Source organism: Elephantulus edwardii, unplaced genomic scaffold (assembly GCF_000299155.1).
Source record: "Elephantulus edwardii isolate Elephantulus edwardi_28Jun2011 unplaced genomic scaffold, EleEdw1.0 scaffold00077, whole genome shotgun sequence".
Classification (NCBI taxonomy): domain Eukaryota; kingdom Metazoa; phylum Chordata; class Mammalia; order Macroscelidea; family Macroscelididae; genus Elephantulus; species Elephantulus edwardii.
The window spans coordinates 13,876,014-13,897,888 of NW_006399827.1; the positions used below are offsets into that span (position 1 = coordinate 13,876,014).

Genomic DNA, 21,875 nt, shown 5'->3' on the forward strand with positions numbered 1-21,875 from the left:
GAAGGCTGCTGGAAGTGGAAAACAAAAACAAAGGATCATGGGGAAGTCTTTTGCAGATGAGGGGTAGTTCTTCTCTATTGTTTATCTTATGCTAATCTCAGGAGGGAAGGATTCAGTAAATACAAGCTAAGAACTGATGTTGACTCTTAAGGAATTCCTTAGTGCCTCAGGGTGAACTCCAGCTTGTATTACACCTCCCTTAAATCATGATAACAGCATTTGGTTTATTATTAATATTAAGTTTGATATTCAGCTTCCCACAAAGTTGTCAACATTTCCATGTTTCTTGGATCAATACACTTGATACCAGCAGTCAAGAAATCAGGAGACTTCTTAATTGCAGTAGGAATGTCTGCACTCTGCACTCAGGGATGTTTCTAGATTATGAGGAGCAGTGATGTAATTTTGAGGACGTAAAGTACATCTGATTCCGGCCATGGTCTTTCCAGTCACTTGCTATGCATCTGAGAGCTGGACACAAATAAGGAAGTTAGAAGAATTATTGATGCCTTTGTGGTGTGGTGTTGGAAGAGTACTGAATTATCCAGTGGACTGCCAAAAGAACAAACACGTATGTCTTGGAGAAAGTGCATCCAGGGAGGCAAAGGTTATCATCTCCATCTCACATACTTTGGGCATGTTGCTAGGAGAGGCTGTTCCTTGGAGAGGAATATCATGCTTGAAAAGTTGGAGGGCTGGTGAAAGAGAAGACCCTCAACCAGGTGGTTTGACTCTGACTGCTGCTGCAGTGGGCTTGTGTATGTTTAGATCTCTTGTTCATAGGGTCGCTGTGATTCTTAGTCAACTTGACAGCACCTAACAACAACAGTTTTGCTTGAATTAGGTTGTTATTTTTCTATTCCTTATGTCCTTTTCTAGCTCATTTTGAAATGAGAGTTCTAATTTAATTGGAACATGTGCATGTCTCTCTGGCATGCTGCTCTTGGTATATGTTATTATTTCCCACCCCAACTTAAATTTATGTGAGATTTAATCTCTGCTTTTTTGTTGCTAATTTTATACTGGTTTACTTACAAAGTTTGTATACACTGTTTTTCACACCAGATCTTTCCCATTTCCTTAACCCACTCCTCCTTCAAACCATCAAATGGTGGGACCCTGTGATTACCCCTAACACAGCCCTCCTCCGCCCATCCTCACCACTGTTCTCCTAGCCTCCCCACTTCAGATCTTCCTACACATTTTACTAGTTATCTGTTTCTGCAGTACTGGTCTTATACAGTATTTGTTCTTATGGGACTGAGTTAGTTCACTTAGCCTAATGCTCTGTTTTTTTGTTACTTATTTTTAGGTAAAATTAGTTTGTTGGTTGTTTTTAAATTGAGATTTTAATGAAAATTTATGAAGAACTTGGATTTCCATTCGTTGATTGTTGCACATTTTCCTCCCTGCTCTCCCCTCCCCCAGTTAGCTTTTTTCCTTTGGAAAAGAAGTTCTTTCATTGTTAGAGAGAGAGAGAGAGAGAGAGAGTGTGTGTGTGTGTGTGTACCGTCAAATCAGATCTGACTGGTACAGGAGGAGATTATTCCTTCTCCAGCAGAGCATCTGGTGAATTTGAACCATACATCTCTGGGATTGCAGTACACCTTCTTGCCACTAGGCCACCAGAGCTCGCCCGTTTGTTGGTTTTTTAAAAACCATTTTTTATAACATTTTAATTGTGATTTTAACAAACATTTACAGATAAGTTAGATTTTCATTCATTCATTGTTGCACATTTTACCTTTCCTTACCTTCACCATCTCCAGTTTACTTCTTTTTTTATTCCCCCCCAGTTTACTTCTTTTTTTAATACTCATTTATTGTTGCACAAAATTAGTTTTCTTAATGTTTGAGAAGGAAATGATTCACTTTTGCTTTTTCTTGGTTTTCTAATTTTACAGCATTGCCTCTTCTGTTTTCCTGTATAATAAAGAAATGATTTCAGAGATTTCCTGCTTTTGTTTTTTTGTACCTTCTCTTTTCCTTCATTCTTCTTTCTCCCTCTTGCTCAGTTTGATTCTCTCCAGTTTCTCTTTTTTTTTTTTTTAATTTATTTTATTATTTTTGTGTGTGTGTACCGTCAAATCAGATCTGACTGGTACAGGAGGAGATTTTCCCTCCTTTCCCGGCAAAGCATCTGGTGGATTTGAACTGTGTGCCTCTGGCATTGTAGTTGCAGCTCCTTGCCACTAGGCCACCAGAGCTCCCCTTCCAGTTTCTCTTAATATGGACCTAGAAGGCATGCCTGGGAACCAGTTCAGTTAATAGAGTACAAAGGATAGTAGTAGCCAGAGGCTTCTTATACTCACATAATATTGAAGATGATAAGACATTTTTTAGTTGAGCCTCTTTATCAGTAAATAATCTTCTGATTATTTCCAGATTCTTCTTTTCTTGTGTCTGTCAGTTTCTCTGTTCTTTCTCTGGTACTGATGTTAAATCTGCCCGTTTTTCTTAAATTTTTTGTTATTTTTTGTGTGTATGTATTGTCAAATCAGATCTGACTGGTACAGGAGGAGATTGTCCCTCCTCCAGCAGAGCATCTGGTGAATTCAAACTACGTACCTCTGGGATTGCCGTGCAGCTTCTTGCCACTAGGCCACCAGAGCTTCCAAAATCTACAAGGTTCTTGTATAGCTATTGCTGTTTTATGTTTTGGGGCTTGGGAAAATACCTTATAACCTAGTTTTGTTGTAAATGTTGTCCAAAGGGTTTTTGTTTTGCTCTCTAAAACTCTTGTCTTGTGCAGCTCTGGAGAGAGTAAAAAGCTATATGCTTGTTGTTTCCCAGAATCCTGTAAGAACACTTGAAAGAAGTTTAGCTACAAAAGGGAGCTTGGAGAAATCGGTAGCAAGAGAGAGGCTATAAGGTCAAGAGACTGGAGGTTGTTTGAAATTGAGAGAACCTTGATTAAAATGATTACAGATTAAGGGAAAGAAGTGAGTAGAATAGGCAAGTGGTAGGCAATAAGTGAATTGATGTCTTTATGTGGAAATAGGACACAGATGAAGTTGAAGGAAAACATCTTCCATTGTAATTATGGAAAGGTATGGGGAGAAACCTGGTTGGTGTTTTTTAGGCAGAAAGACATCTGCTGCAAGAAGAGTTGGTGGAGGGGTAAATAGAAATTGTGAAATAGGAGGTTTGAGTAGCTGAGGTGAATGGGGCAGGCACTACATAGGGAAACTTTGGATTGCCACACTACTGAATTTGGAGATAGCATTGATAATGTGCAGTTGTTTATGAACTTGTTTGATAATGAACTTGTTTATTTGTTATTCTTTTTGTGATGTTTAGTAGATTGACTGTAGGCTAGGAAAAGTAGATACTTGAGTTGATCTGGGGCTTGGCATGTGTATGGCAAGAAAAGAAATGATATTACTAGTGATTGAAATCCATGAACCATGGAGTCTACAGTGGAGAAAGGAAAAGCCAAAGAAGTGGATGTCTTAAGTTGAAGATAGAGTAAATAGAGTAACTGAGTGAAAATGGGGATACTAGACCGTTTTGATCAAGGTCTATTGTGGTTAGATGTTACATAGAGTTGACTTTCAAGTTACAGAGACCCCACATCACAGTAAAGCTGCCCCTTAGGCTATTCCTTGGTATTCATCTTTACAGGAGCAGATCACCAAGCTTTTCTCACATGGAGCTGCTGGATGAATTTGAACCATTAGCCTTCAGCAGCTTAGCACTTAATAGTGGTGCCATCAAGAGCCCTTTATTTATTTTATTATTATTTGTTATTACTATTAGGTGCCACTCGGTTAACTATGACTCTCAGCATCCCTGTGAACAACAGATTGGAACCTTGCCCTCTCCTGTAGCATCATCGCAATCTCCTTTGTACTCGAGCCCGTTGTGGTAGTCACTCTGTTAGTCTTTCTTTTTCATTGACCCTCTACCTTTCCCAGCATGATGTCTTTCTCCAAGGATTGGCTCTTCCTCACAATATGCTCAAGACATGTGAGACAAAGTTGCACCATCCTCACTCCCAAGGAGTGCTCTGGTTGCACCTCTTCAGAGATGGATTTGTTTTTTATTTTGGCTGCCCATGGGATAGTCAGTACTCTTCACCAGCACAACAATTCAGGCATCAGTTTTTCTTCAGACTTAATTATTCATTGCCCAACTTTTAGATACATAGGAAGCATCAGGGTGTCCTTTAGTCTTTAAAGTGACATTCTTACTCTTTTGCACATTATGAGGTACTTGATAGCAGACGTATTAAGGTATTTAAACTTAAAGTTGTAAAAATAGAACATATTTACTTGGAAAATAGGTGGTGGTGGGGGGAGGAAGGAATAAAATCACTCCCGGGACTGACTTATGGTGCAAAGTGTGGCCCTGAAAATAACTGACTGAAAAGAAGATGAGCTCAGTGTTAAAATATTCAGTGACAGGTGAGACCAGGAGATACAGCTGTGTGACAGGTGCCTCAGAAGAACAGGGCTTTAAATAAGACTGGAAGAGACTTTTAAGGAGAAAGACACCAACCCCATGTCTTAGTCTGAAGATAATGGGGAAAGTGAGAGAATGAGCTAAAACCTCCACTTGTTAAGTCTGCAGGGGAAGCTGTTTCCTGGGCCTTAGGGGTTTTTTTGGTTTTTTGTTGTTGTTGTTTTAAATTTTTATTTTATTATTTTGTGTGTGTGTGTGTACCATCAAATCACATCTGACCAGTACAGGAGGAGATTGTTCCTCCTTCTCCAGCAGAGCATCTGGTGGATTTGAACCGTGCACCTCTGGGATTGCAGTACACCTTCTTGCCACTAGGCCACCAGAGCTCTCCTAGGGCCTTAGAGTTTTAAGGAGAGTTCATTATAGGGAGTTTGTCTCTTGTAGCAAAAGATTTTGCTTTAGCCACAGCTTTGTGACCTTAGGATAGTACTTGACTTAAGTTAGATCAGACTTGGACTAATTTGGAGTCTCTTCAGTTTTACACAATTTGTATCTTTCTGTACTGTCTTGGAAACAAAATTGTTTTCTCATTTAGAATAAAAGAGTTGCCTCATTTAATAGTTCTCACAGACTGGAAGGGGTGGACTGTAACACAAAGTTCTTTTCTTAATAGTTCTTCTACTACTTTGTCTTAATTCAGTCAGTGCACATTTGTGAAGGATAGTTAATGTCATATATATACACCACATGAGATTTTTATAATTTCTGCTTTAAAACCTTCAGGGGACATAGGTTCAAGGAACAAACTGTGCTTACCCAGTGTTTGTCATTTTGGAGGAGGAAAAACATATAATGGAGGAAAATAGGAAGAATTGAGGGTATTCAATAGAAAGGTGTATGTCGATGTTTCATTTTTATAGTATGGTATTTTGGTTATGCATTCTTCCTCAGTTCTGTGGTTTTGCCTTTCTGGGAATTTTAACCCAAAACACCCAGGTGGAAAGCAAGGAAAAGGAGAAAGAGACTTTTGTCTGGGTTGGTGAGATAGCCCAGCTCAATTCAGAGAACACTGGAAAGAGCAGGAACAGAATTTGGGAGCTTCTCATTTAATCAGGAGTATCCTAGTAAGTCTCTTAGACCTAATTCTTGGGGCCATCCTGCCTTTGAAGTTGTTAGCATTGTGGTTTGAGCACAGATTGGTCCCAGTAGGAGAAAGAGAGATCTGTGCATGTTATCTACCAGGCTGGACAGATGTGTTTGACATGTTAAGGCAGCAATATGAACTAATCACTTTCCCTTAAACCTATTTCTTTTGTGTTTTTGAACCAATATCTGAACCCTGTACCTCTAATCTTTTTGTTAGCTTTTTCTTTAATAAAGCTGTTGTTATGTGCTATTGAGTCACTTGCGACTCATAGCGACCCTATGTACAACAGCCCTAAACTCTGCTCTGTCCTGTACCAGTCACACTGTCTCTGATACACCCATCCAGATTACCCCAGTTACTGAATCAGTCCTCCTCATAGAGGGCCTTCCCCTTCTGCGCTGTTCCTCCACCCTACCAAGCATGATGTCCCTCTCCAAGGACTGGTCCCTCCTTACAACATGTCCAAAGTATGTTAGACGAAGCCTCAGAATCCTTGCCTCCAGAGAACTGCACGGTTTAACCCTTTCCAAGATGAATCTGTTTGTTTTCCTAGCAGTCCATGGGACCCTCAATACTCTTCTCCAGCACCACAGCTCAAAGGCATCAATTCTCCTATTCTCCTTAGTCACTGTCCAGCTCTCTGATGCATAACAAGTGATTGCAAAGATCATGGCCTGTATCAGACGCACCTTAGTCTCCAGAGAGACACCATTGCTCTTCAGTACTTTGGAGAGGTCCCTAACAGCAGATTTTCCCATGGCAATACGTCTTTTTAATTTCCTGGCTGTTGTTGGCAAGAATGTTGACTGTGGAGCCAAGCAAACTAAAGCTGTGAACAATCTCAATCTCTTCACCATCCATCCTGATGCTGCCAATTGGTCCAGTGGTGAGAATCTTTGTCTTCTTGACATGTATTAATAAAGCTAGCCATACTTATTTATAGGGAGCTCTAGTGGTAAGAAGCTGTACTGCAGTCCTAAAGACACCATTCAAATCTCCTCCCATGTACTTTACTGGCTCTGAAAACCCACTGGAGTGTCAACTATGAATCTTCCAACTTGACGGCACACAACAACAATAACATACATATCTGACAGTAGTGTTCCTTATTAAGAGGATAGCCTGATGACCCTGTTTACATGTAGACAAACCTGATATTGCTTCTGTTGCAAACAAGATTGTCCAGTCTTTTTTTTTCTTGTGTGTACCATCAAATTGGATCCAACTGGCATAGGAGGAGATTGCCCCTCCTTCAAACTGTGCGCCTTCGGGATTGCCGTGCAGCTTCTTGCCACTAGGCCATCAGAGCCTCCCTAGGATTGTCCAGTCTTGATTTGGCAAAGTAGGAGAAAAAATGAGATGGTAAAGAGAAGAAGAGAGCACTTGGGCTTTAGTTTTTTTTAGTGTTTCTAATATTCAGTGGTTGAACAGAGTTGTTGGCCAAAGGAATCTCATGCTTTATGAAATATAATAGTCATAACTTAAAAGATAGTTCTGTTGACTATGGAACTATTGACCTTATATAGCTTTCTAGCTATATATATAGTCTATATGTAAATGTGTACATTATAAATTTTTTTTAATTTATTTTAATGAAAATTTATAGAGACTTTGGATTTCCATTCATTCACAGTTGCACACTTTCCTCCCTGCCCACTCCTTCCCTCCAGTTTGCTTTTCTCTTTGAAAAGTTAAAAAAAAATTATTTCATTGTTATATTATTCCCTGCCCCCCAGTCCACTTCACTATGTAGCTTTCATTCTGGACTCTTGTCATGACAGTAATACCTAATCATACATTCCGCCTAAACAGTTTTCTTCCTCATATGCTTTAATGCAGTATACTGTATTTATCGCCTTTTAGTTTCCCCCCATCTCCAATGACAGTCTTGCTTTACAACAGTGGCACTGTGCAGTATTTGTCCTTTTGTGACTGAGATGGTTCAGTCAGCATAATGTCCTCCAGGGTCAACCATTTTGTATACTATTTCATGCGTTCCTTGTTTTTCAGTGCAACATAGTAAGTATATCATTGTGTGAATATACCATAGCTGCTCCAGCCATTCATTTTTTGATGTGCACTTGGGTTGTTTCCAACTCTTTGCTATTGTGAACAAAGCTTCAATAAACATGGGTGAGCATATATCTTCTTGGTTGGCAGATCTGGTTTCTTTAGGTTATATTGCCAGTAGTGGAATTGCTGGGTCAAATGGTATTCCATTTCCAGCTTTTTGAGAAAGCGTCATACTGCCTTCCATAGTGGTTGTACCATTTAATACTCCCACCAACAGTGAATAAAGGTTCCAGTTTCTCCACAACCTTGCCAGCATTTGTTGTTTGCTGTTCTCTTAAATTTTGCTATTCTTACTGGGGTGTATAGATTTTTTAAAAATTATTTTATTTTATTGCTTTTTAAAGAGGTTTTTTAAAAGAGCACCCTTCTGAAAACATGAGTAAAAATAATACATTTGCTTTTAATATTTGAGTTGTTAAAAATATTGGGTTGTTGTAAAAATTTGTCAGGATAGGGAGTTCTGGTGGCTTAGTGACAAGAAACTGCACTGCAATCACAAAGGCACATGGTTCAAATCCACCAGATGCTCCCCTGAAGGATGGGCAGTTCCCTCCTGCGCTAGTCAGATCTGACTGCATGGCACACAACAAGAAAAAAATATTATCAGGAAAATGTTTTCCTAAATAATGGAAAATTAAAATAGACTCTTCAGATCTTGCTTTCTCAGTTAGCATGGAAACTTTCTTTCAGGGTGAAGAAGGGGAATACAGTGAAGATGAAAACTCCAAAGTAGACCTGAAATCAGAAGCCAATGATGCTGCTAATTCTTCAGCAAAAGAAGAGAAGGGAGAAGAAAAATCTGATAACAAAGGCACTGTCACTGGAGAGAGGCAAAGTGGGGATGGACAGGTCAGTGTACACCAAAGGCCTGTGCTTTCAAGCTGAAAGACAAGACTCACTGCCCTGGAGTCACTTCCGACTCATAGCAACTCTGTTGGGTTTCTGAGGCTTTCTCTCTCCTGGAGCAACTTGTCGATTCCAGCTGGTGACCTTTAAGTTAGCAGCCTGATGCTTGTAGTGTGTCACTAGTGTTCCATCAGAGCTAGAATAAGGCCCTTCCAGCTTGGATGGACTTAGGAGCCTTTTCTTTTTTCTCCAGGAGAGCACAGAGCCTGTAGAGAACAAAGTGGGTAAGAAGGGCCCTAAGCATTTGGATGATGATGAAGATCGGAAGAATCCAGCATACATACCCCGGAAAGGGCTCTTTTTTGAGCATGATCTTCGAGGACAAACTCAGGAAGAAGAAGTCAGGTAATCACCGTTTGCTGCTGCAAATACTGTGTGCCCTAGGTATTAAACTTAACCTGTATTAATTCATTTCTACTCAAAACTTTTTGAAGTCCATATTGTGATTCTTTTTCTTATACAGATGAGGAAAATAGAAAGTTTAGACTATTTGGTAACTCATGGTGGAGGAGCTAGGATCCATATCCTGGCAATCTCTGTCTAGAGTCTGCTGTCATGTAACTCACATTTTGATTATTTTCTATAATACAAAGCTCAGAGCTTCAAAGATACGAAGTACTTCCATATACTACCTTATAGAAAATACCAAATACTTGTATTCTCATTATATTTTAATCTATCAAGCTTGGGGTTATTATGATTCACTCTTGCTTTGGGGAGGCAAGTTTTTTTATAATCTTACTGAGAAGATGGAGAAAGTACACAGGGTTACCAGTGTCTTCCTGGGTTGATTTGTTTTATAAATATCTTTACTTGGCAGCACCTGCCAACCTTTTGTCCTTGGTTTTGTTCAGACCCAAGGGACGTCAGCGAAAGCTATGGAAAGATGAGGGTCGTTGGGAGCATGACAAGTTCCGGGAAGATGAGCAGGCTCCAAAGTCCCGACAAGAGCTCATTGCACTTTATGGCTATGACATTCGCTCAGCTCACAATCCTGATGATATCAAACCCAGAAGAATTCGGAAACCCAGGTAAAGAAATTTTTATACCTAGACTACTGATCTTCTTAGAACTCCCTGCCTTTATCATTGCATTAATTGAATGGTTGAAGGATATGACACTCTTTAACCCTCAATTTTTATCTGCTCATTCAAATATGGTGCCTCTCTGGGGGTTCTGTGGGACAAAAATGGACAATCTCCTCCATTGATTTTACAGCCTTAGAAAACCTATTGGAGGGTCAACTATGAGTGGGTTCCTACTTGACTTGAGTTTTGAGAGTTTGTATCTCTAATGGACCCTTTTGTTACTAAGACTTTTTTGTCTGTTTTTGTAGGTTTGGGAGTCCTCCACAAAGAGATCCAAACTGGATTGGTGAGCGACCAAACAAATCTCATCGCCACCAGGGTCCTGGTGGTACTTTACCACCAAGAACATTTATTAACAGGAATGCTGCAGGTACTGGCCGCATGTCTACACCCAGGAATTACTCTCGATCTGGAGGCTTCAGGGAAGGTCGTGCTGGTTTCAGGCCTGTGGAGGCTGGTGGGCCACATAGTGAACGTTCAGATGAGACTGTTAAGCATGAGACTAGTTACTGGTCAAGACGAATGGAGCAGACTCCTGTGAGAGATCCATCCCCGGAAGCAGATACTCAAGTCCATGGCAGTCCTGAGAAAGAAGCAGCAGCCTCAGAGACGCCAGCTCCTGCAGCTGACACTGTACCAGCAGCCCCTGATAGGCCCATAGAAAAGAAATCCTATTCTCGGGCGAGAAGAACTAGAACCAAAGCTGGAGATGCTGTCAAGATTGCAGAAGAGATGCCTCCTCCACCTGAGTGCTTGATCCCAGCACCTTCAGTCCCAGAAACTACCCCTACCCCGCCTGCCAAGACTGGAAACTGGGAAACTCCAGTGGATTCTACCACCAGTGGACTTGAGCAGGATGTGGCACAGTTAAGTATAACAGAACAGAATTGGACTCCAGGGCAGCCTTCATTCCTGCAGCCACGGGACCTTCGGGGTAGGTACTTTTTGGTTGATGGCTAGCTTTTGCCTTTTTACTTCCTTGGGATTAAGGGCATGGGACTGGTTGCTCTCTGGATTAGGCAGACTGAAAAACAAAACAAAACAACCTTACCTTCTCATTTAGTGACGGAAAGAGATGTATTCAGAGGTATATTCAACCAAAGAGCTGTGTTACCTGTTGCTCAAGACTGTCCTAGTACTTTCTATTAAGATCCTGAATGCTGAATCATACTTAGTCTGTAAAAAACAATGGACGGTGGCAGTGCCTTTATTAGTTGAGCTAATGGTTGAATATTTGAAGGCAAAAGCATACTCATTTGAGGTGGGATTGGGATCATCCTAATCTTTTGGAAAGGAAAAGATCTGTATTTTTCTTAATCTTTTAAAGCAGGGTTTTCCAATAGAACTTTCTGGAATGATAGAAGTGTATAGATGAGGGAGCTCTGGTGGCCTAGTGGCAAGAAGCTGGGCCGTAATCCCAAAGGCACTCAGTTTAAATCCACCAGACGCTCTGCTGGAGAAAGAGGGTCAGTTTCCTCCTATGCCAGGTAGTTAACTGGCAAAGAAAATACCATGGTCACAAAGGTGTTTTTCTCAGGGCAAGGCTCATCCTTTGAGTTCTGTGTATGCTGACCCTATGAGTTCCCAAGTGTAGAAAACTCAACTGCATAATTTCTGGTAGTGGGAGACTGTGTGCATGCTATCCCCCCCAAAAATGAGGGGGAGGAATATGGCCAGAGTAACTGAAGAACTGAAATTTTAATTTAAATGAATTTAAACTCATGTTTAGCAGCTATCATATTGGATAGCATAATGCTAGAGACACAACTAGCATCCCTTTTTTAAAAAAAAATTTACTATTTTGTATGTGTGTACCATCAGATCAGATCTGACTGGTACAGGAGGAGATTGCCCCCCCTTCTCCAGCAGAGCCTCTGGGATTGCAGTGCAGCTTCTTGCCACTAGACCACCAAAGCTCCCTCCCTGTATCCCTTTAAAAAAATTTATCTTTTTGTGTACCATCAAATCAAATCCAACCAGCACAGGAGGAGAGTGCCTCTTCTCCTGTAGATCATCTGGTACACACCTTCGAAATTGCAGTGCAGATTCTTTGCCATTAGGCCACCAGAGCTCCCTCCTAGCATCCCTTTTAGTAATTATGTTTTCTTTTCTTCCAACCAGCTTAGGTTGAGGGATAGTTTCCATAGTTTCAGAAGTCTAAGTCAAAGAATTTCTTAAAAATTTAGACTGGGAATTTCCACATTCTTTTCTGAGTTGTTTTTGAATCACCCAGAATCATTGTAGCCAGAACTGGACCCCGGTGTTAATTTCACTTCCTACTGATAACACCATAGGATGACAATCTTGAGAACATTCATTTTTGTACTAAGTCCTATTTGGTCAAATGGGCATCTTTTCCCAAATTTCAGGCCACACCTCTGTGCATAAGATGGAGTCACGTAGATTTATAGTCCATCACTGCCTTGCTCAGTTGTTGCTTAGAAACTCTGGGGCTGAGATTTTTCAGTGTGTTTAATACTATGTGTGCCAGCTATGGATGTTTTTCCTGAAGGCATTTTCTTTCTAATTCTGACTATTCAGGGACTTTATTGCTCTGTTAAGGAGGAGGGCTGTGAGGACAATATCCAAATGCTAATGTTGACAGAAAGCAGATAGTTCACAAGGAATATGATAGTTAATAAGGAGAACGACCAGGAACCTGGACTGAAATCCCAGAGGCATGCAGTTCAAATCCACCAGATCCTCTGCTAGAGAAGGAGGGACGATCTCCTTCTGTACCAGTCAGATCTGATTTGACGGTACACACAATAAATGATAACAATAAAATTAGAAAAAGGAGAAAGATATTCTCCATGTTGGATTTCTTGGCATGACATGTTTGAGTCCCATTCATGTCTGTTTCCTTTTCAGTAGTGATGTTTTTGGTGTATTACAGGTATGCCCAACCACATCCACATGGGAGCAGGACCACCACCTCAGTTTAACCGGATTGAAGAAATGGTATGGAACAGGAAAAGAGGGTTGATAGAACTGCATATTATCCTTCTCCATTCTAGCCTAAGATAAGATCTTTCAGTCTTTCCATTGATTACCTATCTTTTGACTTGTTTCTCAGAAATGCAGCATAGAATGGTAAGTGTCAGATTAACAAATCTTAGTATTTTGTTGATTTCTTTTTTCCCCCAATTCACTTTACAAATACTTATTTAAAATCAGTCACGTAAAAATAAAATAAAATCAGTCGTGTAAGTTTGTCAGTTTGCTGTACTGTGGTGACTTAGATGTTCCTGGATGCTGGACACTATGTCATAGGTGTTTCAGAGCAGGGTCATCCCTGGTGGATGGGTTTCAGTAGACTGAAAAGCAGCATTGGTCTTCCATTTCTGATAAATAGGCCCTCAAAAACCTTACACAAATAGCAGCAGAATGCTACCCAGTATAGTGCCAGAAGATGAGCCCCTCAGGTGGGAAGGCACACAAAATGTGATTAGGCCTCCTGTACCAGTCAGATCTGATTTGACGGTACATGCACACAAAAATAATAAAATTAAAAAAAAACGTGATTAGGGAAGAGCCACCTCTTTAAAATGGAGTGTACTTTAACAACTTGTATAGAGTTATTTGCTAGTGTGGCAAGACTAAAAATGAGAATAGCTATAAACATCCATTAATAATTGGACAGCCATAGTAGGCCTGAGAATGGCTTAGTATAGGCCAGGGATTTCATAGTATTGCTACTGAGTCATAGTCGACTCATTGGCACCTAACAACAGAGGACTTAGCATGAAACCTTACTTAGGTCTTTTATCATTATCTTAGGGTGTCCAGGGTGGTCGAGCCAAACGCTATTCATCCCAGAGGCAAAGACCGGTGCCAGAACCCCCTGCTCCCCCTGTGCATATCAGTATCATGGAGGGGCATTACTATGATCCATGTGAGTTATCTTCTTATTGTTGGGGTACCTTTTATTAAAATCTCCATTTACTATATTTTTTATATTTGGGGTTTTTTTAAAGTAATTTTTATTTGAGTGAAGGTTTACAAATCATACTAGTTTGAATCATTTATAGACATTTGTTTTATAATACTAATTTTCAGTGATTAAGTGGCAGAGTTAGAGAGTTATGCTGCAAAGGCAGTGCCTCTCTGCCAGTTCAGATCTTGGGAGAAAGATGGACAGTCTCTTCCTGTGCAGTTTACCATTTCTGAAAACGTGGAGAGTCAGCCGTGAGGAGTTTCTGACTAGATGACAATGGATTGCAGTTAATGACCCTTTGTTTCATCTTCTCCCAACTTACCTATGTGTTAATTTTTACTTTGGTTGTCATTTCGTAACTAAGAGAGCAACCTCTAGCCTCCTTAATTTCCCTTCTAACTTCTCATAGTGCTTAGCAAACATTATCTGGTTGATGTTTTCTTCACTTAGAAAACTTATTTTAAAGAATTTGGTGGACAAAGAGTCTTGTTCATGTGACTTGAAGAATGAAGACTTCTTAAAAAAAAAAAAGAGTGAAGATTTCTGAAAGCCCTATTGTAATATCTTACAGTGCAGTTCCAGGGACCAATCTATACTCATGGTGAAAACCCTGCCTCACTGCCTCCTCAGGGCATGATTGTGCAACCAGAAATGCATCTTCCCCACCCAGGTAATAACTGTCCTACTGCTTGTATGGTTCGGTATGTGAGGATGTGTGTTGAGAGCCTCGTATATTTTATCTTCCTGTACTTCACACTCCTTGTCTAAGAGGCTGGATATTTGGGCAACAGAAACTCCTCTGGGGACCATTCTGAGCCTGTCAGTACTAAACAGTCCAGTTCGGCCATCTTCGGCAGATGATGTTATCATTTCTTTCACATTTTGTCTTCCGCTTGTCTAGGTTTACATCCCCACCAGACACCAGCACCGCTGCCCAACCCAGGCCTCTATCCTCAACCAGTATCCATGTCTCCAGGACAGCCACCACCCCAGCAGTTGCTTGCTCCCACTTATTTTTCTGCTCCAGGCGTCATGAACTTCGGTAGTCCCAGTTACCCTTATGCTGCTGGGGCACTGCCTCCCCCGCCACCTCCTCATCTGTATCCTAATACACAGGTGAGTTGGCTGATGAACACATCTCTCTTAAGTACATAGTCCTTAAATTACATAATATAGAGAGAATGCTAAAGAAATGTCAGAGAACATTTCACTGCCATTGATTTGCATGTATCATCAGGACACCTCTTGGTGGTCAGGAGCTGGAAATACAACTTACATAATAATGTTCATTATCTTTTTACTTTTTTAATTGGTATTTTATTCAAGTGTTTGTTCATCAAAGGTGACTATATATACTATTTATTCCAACTGCATACAGAAGCTGTATTTTAGTTCCTGCCAGCCCTACTTCTGTCCTCATTAACTCTCAGCATGTTGAGCCCTAATATCTTGGGTGTCACCCCTGGGCTCAGTCTTTTCTCTTTTGTCAGTTGATGGTAGGAATTTGAGAAAGTTGAGCAGTACTTAGAAGAAGTATAATCAGAATGATAAGATAGAATGAATAATCATTTTTTTCTTAAAAGGGTACAACTTAGAAACTAAAATTATACTCAGGTACTATCCTTTTTATGAGTAAATAATGTTTCCTATTCATCATATTTTGAAATGATTAGTTCTTCACTTTTTCTCCTGACTTGTGGGATTCCAGGCCCCATCACAGGTGTATGGAGGTGTGACCTACTATAACCCTGCCCAGCAGCAGGTACAGCCAAAGCCCTCCCCACCCCGGAGGACTTCTCAGCCTGTCACCATCAAGCCCCCCCCACCTGAGGTATGAGAGCCAAACTTAAGGTACATCCTACATGAGCAGGCTTTCCTTTCCTTTTTTTTTAAATTGATATTTTAATGAAAGCTTATAGAGAACTTGGAGTTCCATTCATTCATTGTTGCACATTTTCCTCCCTGCCCATTCCCCCCAGTTCGCTTTTCTCTTTGAAAAAAAATTCTTTCATTGTTGCACAATTTTCCCCAAGGCCAATTTGCTATGCATTTCTTATACTAGACTGTTGTCATGCAGCTAACACTAACCATATATTACTTTTAAACAGTTCTTTCCTGTATCTGTTTCAATGCAGTGTATATTATTTATGCCCTCTTTTCTTAGATTTCTCCCAACCCTCATGTCAGTCCTCTTTTTTAACAGTGCATTATGCAGTGTTTGTACTTTGTGACTGAGATATTTCACTCAGCATCATGACCCCCAGGGTCACCCATATTGTATATTTCATGATTCCCTTGTTTTTCAGTGCTGCGCAGTATTCCATTGTGTGAATATACCACAGCTTCTCTAGCCAACTAATTTGTTAATGAATACTTGGGTTATTTCCATCTCTTTGCTTTTATTTTATGAACAGCACAGCAATAAACATAGATAAACATGGGCTTTTCTTTTTACAGAGGATTTCTTTCCTCTTCTGCTTGTGTTTCTGTAGAAAATAGTCTTGTGTGTGGCCTGATTATATATTCTAATTTTATTATTTCAGATTGTAAGCAGGGGTTCCAGTTAATTTGAGTTTATCACATTTTAAATCTAACATCGTATAAAAGTAAGTATAGAACTTAATATGACTCTCATTACAATCTTAACACTAATAGTTATACTTGCTTAACAAGTAAGCAGAATCTCCCCATTTGGGTTAAGTTGTAACAGAGAAGTCTCAGGAGAGGCTTCAGGGAGACCTGAAATTTGCGAGTTTCTTTTTGCAGTGTGCAAGGTTGAAGTAGAAACTGCTGTTAACTTGGTAGAATTTCGTTTGGGATCCTGCAAGGAAAAAATGCAAGGTGTCTAACTTGATCAAAGAATGGAGCATATGAAGTTGAAGTATTTTAGCAGAGCCATTTCTAAAGATCATAGAGGAGAAAGTCTGAAATTTTTTTAACCAAAAATAGACATTAAGGCAAAGCTCCAGAAATGTGGTTTTCTGAAAACAATTTAAATTCCAAAAGGTCCACTAATGTTTTTATGTTTCTACCCTTACCTCTCTCAGAACTACAGAGGTGAGAACTCAAGAGAGAAGAAAAAAGAAACTGGCTCTTTACTACCAGGAGGGCTTCAAAGATACAGGGTGCCTCCTGTCGACAAGCAGCTGATGTAAACCAGTATGAAATAAAAATTAAAAACAAGCAGCTGAAGGAGGAGGACTCCTGCCTTCCTCTGAGTTCAGGCTCTGTTGGAAGGAGGGAGATGCAAGACGACACCCTTCCACTTCCATTCTTTAACTTGGATTGGCTGAGCTTAAGGAGAAGAGAGATGCAGACAGCTTGAGCTTCTGAGTCTAGAAGTAGAAGCTCCCATCGTTTGCTCTTCTTTGCTTTCTTCCAGGAAATTCAAGTTTTCTTTGTTCCTTTGGAAGCTAATTTCTGTTGTTATGTAAGAATGTTCATTTAAAGCTTGGCCTGTTAGTCTTAACGAACTATTATTTTAGGGTGGGTTGGTTGTTTTCTAGGATTTTTATTGTTTTTATGCCTTTCTCTCTACTTATTGCTTTGTCTGTCTGTAAGTGAAACAAGTTTGTACTGTTGGTTTTCTGACTCCTCTAGATTCCCTTTTGGCACTTTCCTACATCTTTGATAATTGAGACTTTGGCAGCTATCCTTCAACCACCACATCTTCAAAGAGCTGGCCTTTCAGCTTTGATTGGCCTTTATTGTTCTCCTGTTCTTGGGTTCTGTGAACTACTCTAAACCCATTGGAAGTGTAGCTGTCTGCTCAGAGTGTCACTCAGTGGAGAAAGTGCAGAGTAGATCAGGAGGAGCTCTGCTTTCTAAGCTTCTGTCAGTCCCTGTGTACTAGTATTCTCAGCCCACTATTTGAGGACGCATTCTCCTGTGGAGAGAGAGAGTAAACCACATGCTTTTTGAGAGAAAGGGAGGATGGATTGAGCCTTCTGCACCTTAGGGATGTGTATTCTCATAGTCTTCAGGGGTCGGTCTGTGAAGTAAGTGGAAATAGAGTCCTCCTCTTCTTTCCATCCCTCCTCTTTGTCCTCTTTAGTTGCTGTGGACCAATGTGTCTCTGTAGAAACAAGTATTATCCAGCATTCACTCCTCTGCTTTGCAGTTGTATCTCTCCATGTCTCTCCTGCTACAAGTATTTTAGATAATATCTTATTTCCCCTCATAAGCTACGCCTGTCCTTGTAAACAGAAATAGGTACCACACCTGGACTTAAGGCACAAGGAAGCCAATAACCCATTGGGCAGGGGCTCTTCCCCTTCCTCCCTGCCCATAGATGTCAACCACCCTGCTGCCTCTGCAAAAGAGATTCCCATTACTGCAGCACTGCTGTCTGCCAGGGGTAACTTGGCTGCTGTCCCTGTCCTGCTCCACAACCTAAAGGAGACGGTGGCATCTGTGTCTATCCCCCGTCACTGTTTTTATTCCCTCTGCTGAGCAACTGGCCTAACCATTTGGAGTCACAGGTGTGGGTGTGGAGGAAGAGAGGCACTCGCTCTGTAACCCCCAAGGAAGGAAGAAGCCCACAAAACATTAAGGTCCTTCTGGGGGTAACTAGTGGTTGTGCCTTTTGTAGGGTGTTCCCTTTGCCTTAAACCTGAAGATGTCTCCTCAAGCCTGTGGGCAGCATGCCCAGATTCCCAGACCTTAAGACACTGTGACAGTTGTCTCTTTCAGTCCCCTATATTTAGTTGCAAGGATTTCTCCACATGTGTTGTTTTGTTGTTATTAGTTTTGTTACTGTTTTAAAGGGTGCACTTTTGTGATCAGCATTGTGACTTAGAGAAAAATAAAATTTAGACTATAAACTTAACTCCTTTCTCAGTGGGTCTTGCTTTGGGAGGAAAGGAAAGATGGGGACTTCCTAATTGCCCCATAGAATCAGTCACAGCTTAACACAGTTCACCTCAGACTTGTGGATGGAAGTCCAGAGAGGTGAGGGCCCAGTAGGAAAGTGAGTGTATGCCCCTAATTAGTCTTTCCTAATCACACCAGGAAGGGAGATTTTTAGACTGGGATGTCAAACGTACAGAACCAGTGAAATACAGCTCACTCATAAGAACTTCAAGTGTACCTTTGGCCTCCTCCCTGTGTGTTTGGCAAGTAAATTTTCCAGGTTAATGCACCACTAAACTGTACCAGGTCTTAGTATGAGAGTTACAAATAACCATGTTTTCACTCTGAAAGGTAAAAATAATCTGGTACTGAAACACCAAAGACTGCAGTCTAGGGAAAAAGTTCCTATTTTCTTGTTAGGTGCTATTGAGTTGATAGACCGTTCATAGCGACACTGAACAACAGATTAAAACTGCCCTGTCCTGCACCTCTTGATCTCCACCACAGTCAACCTGTTGAACTAATTCCAACTCGGGGATCCTCCATTGGGCTTCTGTGGCTGTAAATCTTTCCAGAAAGAGACGCCCATCTTTCTCACACAGAGGCTGGTGGATTTGAATGGTACCTGGTAAGAGTAAGCTCTGATGGTGTACTCTGTAAGGAGCTGTGCTGTGAACCCAAAAACCATTCCTCTTGCAATCCCCTATAGACTCCTTGGGAGAATGATGGGCCATACAATATATAGTCATGGAGGCTCAATCATGGGTCAATTTTGCCTTAACAGCAATGAGTTTGTGTTCTTTGAGGAAAGAGTATGACTCATGTTGCTGTTTACCAGGCTTTTTGTGCCCACTCCCCCACCTCAGCAGGGCAGTGTTCTGTTTGAATTGACTGGCTCTGCCTTCAGGCCCTTGGACGGGGTGAAGGTTTTACTTCAAGGGCTATCCTCTGATGTGGGAGGGCAGTTGAATTTAATATGGAGTTGGGAGCACCTGCTCTTCAGTCCCAGGATTCTCTCATTGAGGTCATGGGCATTATGATCCATCTTAAGACCTGCTTTTCCCTATATACCCCTGCTGCTGGTGAACTGGAGGACCATCTCTTGACCTCTATTCCTAATTCTTTTCATTTCTGTGAGGTTACTAATACTTCTCCCCCACAGGGTGATGAGTGACTGGGCCTGGCCTCCTGGGGTCATGCAAAGAATGGCAGCCAACCTTGGGGGTGGGTTACTGGCAGGAGTGAAAGTATAAGAGATGCTTCCCCCTCACCCCTGCCTCTTGCTTTTCCAGTCCTGCAGTTAGATCCCTTTGCTCTCTCTGTTGCCCTGGTAACCAGCTCAGCAAGAAGAAACTCAAGCTCAGCAAAGCCCCTAGGTTCTCTCTGCCCTCCCAGCCTGTCTCCCAGTGGGCAGAAAGAAGGGGAGGCTAAGGGGCAGTGACAGATCAGTCTTCAATATCCTTGCAGTCTCCTAATCTGGAAGTCCATGATTGGGATCCAAGTTAAAACATTTTGTCCCCATCTTGTCATAGTCCGTCACACAACCTTTTTTTTATTCTTAATATATATAGTGCACATGCCAGCCAACACTTCCCCCTCACGTTCAGAATGCAAGCTGGCTATGTCAGTACTTAGAATGGACTGAGTTCATGCCACAGTTGTCTCCTAGCATCAGCAGACCACTTGAATTGGGTAGTAAGACAGTAGTGATCCTAAACCTTGACTACTAGAATTACCGTGGGAGTTAGTGTAGGGTACACTTGAGTTTTTGGGTGGGTGGTTTTGGTGGTGTGGGGTTGGTTTTTTTGGGGTTTTTTTTTTTTAGATAAACAAGCAAAAGCTATAGAGATGTGGAGAAAAGAGATGCCAAGCTATACGAGCAATCAAGAGTAGAAGCTCAGGAATTCAGAGTTAGCAGAGACCTGGAGCCAGCATCCTGAATTTGACTTGTAGAATCTTAAACTATGAGAAAATAAAAATTTGGTATTTTTTTTTTAGTTTAAAAAACCCATAGTCACCTGCAAAGCCATTTTAAAATATACGCTGATGCCATCTCAGAGGTCTGATTATATTTTTCTGGTGTATGGCCTGGGTATTAGTATCTTCAGAAAACTCTGTGATTACATCATGTGCTCAGGTGAGAATCAGTTTATCAAAGAGGACCTGATTCAAGGTCTTGAACCTACTCTGCTGGCTAGTTTTGAGTAGTTAGAGGGATGTTGGGGTCCTGCTCCTCACACTTGAATTTTCCAGAAAGCTCTGCCCCTTTTGTTTCCACACCCGACACCCTTCACACTCCTTCCCAATTCTTTGCCCTTCCTAACAGACAATCCCAAATCCTGCCCAGAGAGGAGGTTACCAAGGCAACCAGCTTAATCTGGTAACTGTGGCATGTGCTGGGAGAGAAGCCCTCCCTCTTCCCATTCGGTTTGTAAAATGATTCCTGGGGGAGCTCCTTACCAGTTCCCCTTTTGACCTAGGGGTGCTAGGATGGCCAATAAAGAGCCTCACAGCCCGTGCTGCTTAGCCAAAATTATGCTGTCTTCTCTTTACTGTTCCCTCTCCAAATACACAGATGGGTGTACAAGTCTCAATTTCTATGAACACATCTGAGCACATGTGTAGTACACAGCCTATTCAATTCCACCACTCCCAGTCTTCAGCATTCCTGCCCCCACCTGGCCCTGGTCCGTGCCCAGTAAACAGGGGTGGAGCATCCAAGGAACCTCAACCCATCTGAAACTTGGTGCCACTCCCCAGTCATAACCTGGATCTGCTTACATTGACTGTGTCTATACCCCTCCTTTTCTGGGGTCAGTGTGCCCTTGGGGATAAAATGCTTTTGATGCAGGCATCAGGAATAGGGGTTATGTGAAGTGGGAATTTGTGCGACTGTTCTTGACTCCGTGGCTGTGTCAACTCTGGACTTTCTGGTACTGTGCCTGATGTGGTTAATTAGCAGTTGTGGGGACTTGGCACCCATCTCCATGACAATGGTTCTTCCAGCTGCCAGCGGGCCAGCGGTGCCCTAGTGCTCCTGGTCTCCTCCCCCCTGCCTTCTATCTCCTCTCCTCGCCCTAGTTATACCTGCCACAACCTGCTGTTCCCTGCCTGGCTCCTACTCACCTGCTAGTACCTGCCTTTCAGGGGCCAAGCCTGCACCACCTACTGTGCCCTACCAGAGAGAACAGATGGGCACCACCCCCAGTGTCAATGCCAGTCCGCCCAGCGGGCCCTCCCAACCCTTACAGAAGGAAGATAAAGGCCACATACTCTTGTGATTATGGCAATAGGGCACATTCTCAGGTTTAGGTGTGACAGGCACTCAGTCACCTGGGTATAGGTAGGTATATATTAAAGGAGTGCAGACCACAGTACTCATCTGGCTCTTAGGAATAGTATTGAGAGTCTGGGTAATGCCTTGAGTCAGGAAGGCCCCGTCTCCTTGTTGGTATATCACAATCTCATC

At 41.6% G+C, this 21,875-nt stretch overlaps 1 protein-coding gene across 1 annotated transcript in view; it reads left to right on the forward strand.

Moving 5' to 3' along the window:
- The window catches only part of CASC3 (cancer susceptibility candidate 3), a 27,829-nt gene extending 11,140 nt beyond the window's left edge, over positions 1 to 16,689 (forward strand). Inside the window, exons 4-14 of the mRNA XM_006889410.1 lie at positions 8,315 to 8,473; positions 8,724 to 8,875; positions 9,385 to 9,561; positions 9,867 to 10,552; positions 12,515 to 12,579; positions 13,399 to 13,513; positions 14,127 to 14,225; positions 14,457 to 14,671; positions 15,264 to 15,386; positions 16,099 to 16,161; positions 16,603 to 16,689. Of these exons, the coding sequence (XP_006889472.1) occupies positions 8,315 to 8,473; positions 8,724 to 8,875; positions 9,385 to 9,561; positions 9,867 to 10,552; positions 12,515 to 12,579; positions 13,399 to 13,513; positions 14,127 to 14,225; positions 14,457 to 14,671; positions 15,264 to 15,386; positions 16,099 to 16,122 (1,815 nt within the window). The 3' untranslated portion in view covers positions 16,123 to 16,161; positions 16,603 to 16,689. The remainder of the gene's footprint in view (positions 1 to 8,314; positions 8,474 to 8,723; positions 8,876 to 9,384; positions 9,562 to 9,866; positions 10,553 to 12,514; positions 12,580 to 13,398; positions 13,514 to 14,126; positions 14,226 to 14,456; positions 14,672 to 15,263; positions 15,387 to 16,098; positions 16,162 to 16,602) is intronic.
- The last annotated feature ends 5,186 nt before the right edge of the window (positions 16,690 to 21,875 follow it).